At 44.1% G+C, this 8411-nt stretch overlaps 1 protein-coding gene across 1 annotated transcript in view; it reads left to right on the forward strand.

Annotated features, from left to right (window-relative positions):
* The window catches only part of LOC102376036 (fibrocystin-like), a gene marked incomplete at its 5' end in the record, with an annotated part of 317838 nt that overhangs the window by 213044 nt on the left and 96383 nt on the right, over window positions 1-8411 (forward strand). Inside the window, 2 exons of the mRNA XM_025206503.1 lie at window positions 1940-2108; window positions 4671-4828. Coding sequence (XP_025062288.1) covers window positions 1940-2108; window positions 4671-4828 — 327 coding nt within the window. The remainder of the gene's footprint in view (window positions 1-1939; window positions 2109-4670; window positions 4829-8411) is intronic.

The following is an 8411-nucleotide window of genomic DNA, read 5'->3' on the forward strand; positions in this document are numbered from 1 at the left end:
GGGGAATCTGGAGAGGGTCCAGAGGAGGGCCACTCACATGATTAGTGGCCTTCATGATAGACCCTACAGGGGGAGGTTGAGAGAGCTGAATCTCTTCAGCCTTCACAAGAGACGGCTGAGGGGAGATCTTGTGGCTGCCTATAAATTTATTAGGGGAGGTCAACGGGGAATAGGGGAAGTGCTGTTTACTAAGACGCCCCAGGGAGTAACTAGGAATAATGGGTGTAAACTAGTTGAGAGTGGATTTAGGTTAGATATTAGGGTGGCCAGGATCTGGAATGGGCTTCCAAGAGAGCTGGTGCTATCACCTAGCTTGGAGGTCTTCAAGAGGAGGCTAGATAGTCACCTGGCTGGGGTCATCTGACCTTGGTCCTCTCTCCTGCCAGGGGCAGGCGGTCGGACACGATGATCCATTGTGGTCCCTTCCGACTCTACAATCTATGAATCTATGAATCCCATCTGGAGTCATTATTTTCTGCCTATTTATTCACCACCCTCTCCTGCAATCTGAAATGGATACAGTGAGTGACATTCTGGTCCCACAGAAGTCAATGACAAAATGTCTTTTGACTTCACTGAAGCCTAGATGTTGGCCAATGTTCCTCCATGTTTGCCTAACTGTTGTATTGTACTCTGTGTCACTGCACAGCTTGCACGTATCACTCCAAAAGGACCTTTATTTCAGGGGTGGAGGAAGCGGTTTCTCTGTTTGATATACCTGCCTAATCTATTGGTATCTAAGGCTGGATAAAGATAACAAGGATGTCAACTGCTTTACAGATGTTGTTTACTGTGTTCGTAGATATTAGGGTCAGAAGGGACCTCAGCAGATCGTCGAGTTCGACCCTCTGCCCTGGGGGGTGCCATGTTCAGAGTCACTAACCTGTATTGTGGTTCTTTTTGGTAAACACTGCTATAAAAAAGCCAGACAATAATCATTATTATTATTACAATGGGTAATGACAGTAAATAACTTCAGTGGAAGCATGTAAAACTCACTTAATGAATTATTGTAGACTTTTATCCCTTGTGTTCTTGGGTCAAATGTAACATGCATTACAAATAACACAAGAGGTTGCATTACAGAAGCATGCAGATCACTGGGTAGTTTCAGATCTGCCTATCTTAGGCCAGTGATTCTCAACCAGGGTGCTACAGCACCCTGGGGTACATTGAGGTGCTATAGGATGCCATGCAATATTATCAGTGTTAAGTGTGCAAACGTTATTCAAAGAATAAAAAACCCAGAGATTTCAAATAGGAATCTGTGGTGTTATAAATATCCTGACTTGCTGTGGCCCTTCAGAAGTCTTTGCCACAGAAAGATTGCTCTATTATTTTTCTGTAGTCAGAAAATGAGTGAAAATGAAGGGCTGGCATTTTCTAAGGGGTGCCTGGAGCCTGTCCAGGGGTGCCTTGAGTCTAAAAAGGTTGGGAAGAATTGTCTTAGGCTTTGATATGACCCCCCATTGTGTACGTGTCTGAGCACCTTGCAATCTTGTATCTTTATGATACATTTATATTAGGAAGTGCTATTAGCCTCATGGGGGTCTCTAGCACTATTTTTAACTTCAGGTGAGTTAAACCTCAGTTAGACAAGGCACTGTGAGGCAAACAAAGCAGTGCTTTACTGTACATCACTTTGTCATTTGTATCTTCTTGCCCACGGGAAATGAAATATAGCCCACTATAGCTTAGCCCTGAGTGAAGGAAGTCTTGACTAACATGGATTAATTCTCATTTACTGCCATATAGGAGCATGCGCACAGGCAATTGCTGCAGAACAACTGCCATGGCATAAGGTCTCACCCTCCCATGTCTCCCAGTGGTTTGTCTGCGTGTTTATGTCTTTAGTAAAGTGGCAAGCCTGAAACAGTTTAAATTCTTAGAAGGGTTGCATTAATGTTGGGTTTTGGGGTTTTTTTTAAATTTTTCATAGAAGTCACCTTTACCGGTTTTACAAAGAGTTGCTATAGTGATGACATGGACATCTGCATCATGTTAAATCCTGATAGCACTGGCATCATGCACCCGATCACATCTGAGAAGATGAGAATGCTACATGTCAATGAGAAGAACAAGCTTTACTTTCATACGCTGCAAACAAGGTAGTGTGCTTTCTTCTTATTAAGAAGCTACTCTCCCCCCCAACCAATGTTTATAATGCATGTGTGGTACCAATTCCCCACCTGGTCATATGTTTACCTGCCTTTAGCACTCATCACTACAGAATTAGCATATTTAAGTACCGCTTCCATCTATTTCTAATGAGTTTCGTTTTTTCATTAGGAGTGTGGGAGTTAGAAGCTGGACATGAGTCTAAACCAAAATTCATGGGGATATTCAAAATTTAAACTCAGGGCCAAACCCAAGTGCTATAATTAACTGAATTGTTATAACGTACCGAACTAATTTTTTTGATCCAAACTACCCTTTTAAATCGATCTGTCCATTTTTCTACCTGCTCTTGTACTGATCACGTACGGAAAACTGGAAAAATCTGAGTATCTGATTATTTGTCTTAACTTAGGATACAAGGCTCAGATAGTTTGGTTTAAAACTTCCCCCAAACCAAACTTCCTGGAGTCCTACCACTACCTTCTGAGTAGGAAAAGTAGGATCTGATATTTGGTCTTGAGCACAGCTGACTTCTCAAGTGCTGGCTTTAAACAACAACAGGGGCTCCAGAAAAGTTAAAAATTGGTGATGGATATATCATCCTTTCTGGCATGAGAAAAAGAGTTGGTTATTTGCCTGTGAAATCACATCACTGATGTTGAGTGGTTACAGGAAGGTTGTGAGATGGCAGATGAGTGCCAGCCATCCTCATGCCCAGAGAGATAATCTCCTGAACATATTGGAAGAGGGATAAAGGAGAGGTGTATCTGCAACCCTTAGGAGTCAACCATTCAAATGCACACGATTTTCTGGAAACATAGGCTGATTTATGTTTCGATTTGTATGGAGTATTGGAACACAGGGACTCACTCCGCCATGAAACATTTGCAGAAGAAGTGAAACCCAATGACTAGTCAAAAATAATCAGAGGTGCTTCACACTGCTCCAGTCTACAGTCCCTCAAGTGATTTGTCAATGGGTTCATTTTTTTTTTCTTTTGCTCCAGGCTTTAGTTTGCATGTGAATTTCTGAGCACTGTCCAGCTTGTCATCTCCCATTATTCTTAACTCCTGAATCCAGTCCATTGTATTATGTTGTTTGTGACCTGCTACCTCACAGAGCATTGCAAAATCTGATGATTTGCAAATGTGCCTGATGGACACGCATAATGCAAAGTGCTTTCTCAGTATTCTGCTAAGCCTCTGGGTAGGGTCCAGGCTTTTTGTGTTGCTTCTGCATCTTTTGCATGCATTTATTAAATCCAAGCTTGCAAAAACTGTCCACTATTCAGGGCCAGAGCCTGTTCCATCTCCTGGGGGCTTAAGTGGATTGGACACCTAAGTGTGATCGTATTCCACCCCACTCAAGTCCCTGGAAACTCATTAATATGTCTACTTTTGTAACATCCTGTGATCTTAGCCTTAAGACTAAGTCACAAAAGTGCCCCAGGGTGGAGGAGAACCCACACACCTTTGGCATGAGCAGTTTTTCAGGGTCTCAAGCAGCATAGATAGTATTGTACGTCCACTTTGGCACCTAAGAGGTAGAATGGGATCAGTCCTGTGCTGTGATCCCCCTGGGCCACATGCTACGTAGCTGCCCTCCCCACAACTGCACTGTATATAGGGGTATTCTGGATTCACCTCCCTTCCTGCACAGTGCTGCATGGGTACCCAGCTCTGCAGGTTCCCCCAGCACCATGGGCTGGGCTGTGCTGCACCATGTTAGGCTGTGCAGTCCTCTGGGATGGGGACAAGAAGTGGAAGTCAGAGGAGGGCGAGGGAGCCCGAGGACCCCAGCTACTGCTGCCTCTGGAGTAAAGTGGGGAATGGTGGCCAGGTAGGAGCCTGAGGGCTGCACATCAACCTCTTGGGGGCCACATACAGCCCACAGGTGACTAGTTCAACAACCCCGGGTTAGGGGTCAAACCAACCCAGGGAACCGTGCAGAATTGTATCTCACAGTCATTTCCATCCTGGTCTGAGTGATACAGGCATTAAAACACTGTGGATTCTGGTGGCTGGATTATGAGGCACTATGGATTGTCTGCAAGGTTGAATTATTTGAAAACAAGTGCTGAATCAAAATTGGAAATGTTTCTGGGCAATAGGGGTATTCAAAATGCAACCCTGGAACTGGGTCCAAATTTTGTGGCTGGCCTTATCTATAATGGCCTGAGCCAAAATCTTGAAGTTCTCCAACAAAGAGGAGAATGGGAATTACTTGAGGGAGAAATATGTTTCTGAATATGATCATTCTTAGCATTTGGGAGGTTGGGATCCAGATTTCATTTTTGCTCATTGGGCCTGGTGTCAAGGAAATTACACGTTGCTACAGAGTTTGGTGACAAAGCCAATCAGACCTCTTGTTCACTCAGCAGATTTTACTAATTCTCCCCTATTTACCCACTTCCATTTTGGAAGTATCACCATGATATGTATGTCTACAGAAATGCATTTATGAGCGATGAAAAAACCCTTTAAACGCCACCACCATCTGATTTTCCCTACTGTCTCCCTGACGATAATATTGATTCTTCTGCCTTTCGGCAGCAATGAATACGAGGATACGGTGTTTCCTGAGATGAGATGTGAAAGCTCAAGGAAGGCTCTCTTCAAGGATTTGGATGGAAGTGCTCTGGGTCTGGAACCACCCGTGTCCGTTTTTCCGAAGTCAGATTGGGAGTGGCCACAGTTTTATTTGCACGCTGGTAAGACTTTGCAATATCTGACAAGTTTGCTGTACCATGGCGGGCAGCCGGGCCAGAACGACAGCCTGCCCCAGGTCCAAGATGGGTCAGTCTTGTCTGCGGCTCTGAAAGGATGCTGGCCAAGGGATAGAAGAAGGGCTTGGTAGTCATGCTTCTGGGTTCCTGTGTTCAGTAATGTCTTTCTGACCATCTGCAAGGCAAGTCTTCTAAATTGACTTAATCTTCCTATGCTTTAATGTGTCCTTCTATAAAGCAAGAATAACATTTATCCACCTATTTAGAGTGCAGTGAGATCCTTGGATGAGAGGTGCTCTGCATGTTGAAAATAGCAGTGTTAACTGGCTCAGCATAGATTTTTTTTATGTGTGTCCTACTAAGAGGGCAATCAGGTTGAAAATCCGTGCCAGAAGGTTAACGAACACTTCCTCTGGCTTAAAAAGACCCATTTTGCTCTATAACCACATTCGGCAAGTTCACACAGCAAGGCTCCGTTCTCCTCCTGATTACAACTCTGAGCTGTGATTCCAAATAAACTCTTTAATTACAATTAGCATTTCCTCAGCCTGCTGCTGACAGCGGCCATTTTGCAGAAAAGTCACATCATTTGTGACTCCGGCAGTATGGGAGGCTGATGCGAGGGACTGTAATTAATCCCGTTTTCCATCCTGCTCGAAAACTGATTAAACACGAGAAGAACTTTAATCTTTAAACAAAATGTCTAATGTGTACCCACAGTAAAGGCTTTCCTCTAAGGATCGCTCTCTCACTGGCTGCTTAGAGGGCTGATTAATACATTGTCTAGGCATAAACATGCTCTTTTTTTTTCCCCCCTCTACCTTCTCTGCCCTGATTATGAATCACAAGCCAATGCTAATATCCCAGCAGGCTCCGTGTACCATTTAGCACCAGCTTTTTAAAGCACGCATTCATGCACACACAGTGTCCGATTGTTTTGGATGCGTGTTACATTTTCACAGGCACGTGATAGTGATACATGCCAGGAATCCCCCACCATCTCAATGGCACTAATGGGGCAACCTGCGCTCCACAGGGTTTATCTCCTTATGCAATGATGCCAGCAGCATATGGTAAATGCTGCCTGCCTCTCAGGCTGCCAAAAAATGGTAGCATTTTCTTCTTACTGCCCAAAGAAGAGTGGGATTTTTATCAGCCCAAATCTGCCTGTCATTTCTGTGCGTTCCTCTGTCAGAAGCCTTCAGCTCCATCTCTTTTGAAGCTTCACCTTTGGAAAAGCACGGATTGAACTGAGGATGAATTCATGCTCATTTTGCTTTTCCCTGACCCTCTACCAATATTTAGCTTAGCGCGCTGCCAGCTCCCGCAGTGGACGGGCTTTTCCGACACTGGCCTCATCCACACAACTTTCGCCTTGCCTCTGTGCTAGGAGTGCGAATCCGGATGAACTGCTCTGTAGACAAACACTATTATTTTCAGATTTATGCGGATATACCGTTGGAATTTAACCTCTCACATTGCAGGTTGCAGAGATCAAGGCTGCAGCCATCTAACTAATCAACACCCACCCTCTGTGCCTCTGTTTTTTGTAGTCACCTGTTACCTACTGAACACCCAGGCCTTCTGCTCAACTCCAGCAGCTTGATCAGATTGCTGCACCGCAGTTTTTAAGCCTCTGCTAACAACTAAGCACTCAAGCCATCAGGTTAAATATGCAGCATCCCTGCCGCCGTCAGTCTAGGGACATGTGGTTTCTCAAATGCAGCCGAAAACAACATTTCTCCAGCTTTTGGCATCCTCTGAATCATCCCTTCCAATTTGGATGTCCAACTTATAAACATTGCCTTCTGTCAACAGTTCCCTGGGATCATAGCCACCACAAAGGAAGGTCTCCTGGGACAAAAGATTGAGTGAAAGGCAGAGAACTATTCCATCAAGATAGCATTAAATGGGTGGCTAGGTGGGGTCTGTTTCCAGATGCATGACCGGGTTATTTCCCATTTAATCCACACAGTAACTTTGAAGGTTCAAAATGCAAGAAATGAGATGCGTCTCCTTGTCGGCTCAGTCTATCTGCCTCTTCTTTCTCATCTCTTCCCTAGATTGTAATCTCTTTGGGCCAAAGGATCTCTCTTTGTTCTGTGTTCCCATAGAGCTGCACAAATACTTGATTTTTTTTTTTTTTTCCTTTCACTGGCTTACCCAAAAATTCAGGGGGGAAATACTTCTTATTTTGGGGTTGATCCAAAACAAAAGGTGTTTCAGTTTTTCAAGTGAAACAGATGATGAAAAAAAAAAAATGAAATGCAAAGGTTTTGTTTTATTTATTTTTTCTTATCTATTCATTACAATTATTATAACCCTGCCTTTTTTTTTTTTTTTTAAGATTTTTTTTTTTCCGCCCCCAAAGGATTGATTTTTTTTTTTTTTTTTTTAAGGATTTTTTTTTTTCCTCCAAATTTTTGCTTGGGTTGAATTTGGCTGAAAAAAAAAACAAAAAAAAAAAGACAAGGAGGGCACAGATGTGTGGATCCTTTTTGCTCACATTTCATTTGGAAACTTTCACTCCGCACAATAGGGTCCCAATCCATGGCTCAAGCTCCATGTGCTGCCATAGTGCAAATAATAAATAACGGCATCACTGGCTAATGGCATGTAAGTACTACACAATAATTAACTGCTTCCAGAGGTCTTTTGCTCCCTAGCTAGAGGGGAAAATCCCATTCTCTTTTCCCAAGCAATTATAGACTCACGAGATTGAAACTTGCTATGTGGCTGTTTAATCTCAGCAGATATTTATGGGAAAACATTAGTGTTTGAGGATTCCAGATGTCAGGATATTAAAGCATAGAGGCACAGTGATGTCCCAGAAAATATTACAGTCTTCGGGATGTCTGCCTTGGCGTGTTGTCTCTAGAAGAGCGAAGGATTCAGCCTTCAGTTTTCATTGAGAAAACCCAGAGAAACTTCCTGCGTCTCTTCCCTTTTTTCACATCTCTGAATTTAGCAAGAAATCGAATATGTACAGCGTCGTTAGCGTATTATTGTGTGCCAGAGAGGCAAGAATTTGTGCAAGTGATATCTTTTATTGGAGCGACAGAATTAGTATTTATTTGTCAGCGCCTCCAGAATGGCTGCCTTTCCGAGTTCACAAAGGGATGAGAGAAATGTCTTTTGCATATTCCCTGTCAGCATAATTTAACCATTTCTGGGCCTGATCCTACAAACACATATATATCTTTACTCACCTCAGTAAGTCCATCATGTAGGCCTAAATGTCTATGGGATCGGCAGGACTCATCCCTGCTCCCCCAGCCCCCCCCAACCCCTGCCCATTCTCCCTGCCCCCCTCCCATGGCCATCCTGCCTGCCCCAACTCCCATTGCTTTAAAAAATAGCCCCCACTCACTGGGTGCTTACGGGTTGGGGGGGAGATCCCTGCTGCCCCCCCTCTGTCGCGAGCCTCCCACTCCTCCAGCCTGACTCAGCCCTGGCCCTTTAAGAACCACCCCCCAAAAATGACCGCAGACTCACCAGCTCCTGCAGCAACCTTGGGGCTTCAGGGGGCTCATGGAAGAGCCCCCCACACAGCAGGGGGCAGTGGAAG

This window comes from Alligator sinensis, unplaced genomic scaffold (assembly GCF_000455745.1).
Source record: "Alligator sinensis unplaced genomic scaffold, ASM45574v1 scaffold293_1, whole genome shotgun sequence".
NCBI lineage: Eukaryota > Metazoa > Chordata > Crocodylia > Alligatoridae > Alligator > Alligator sinensis.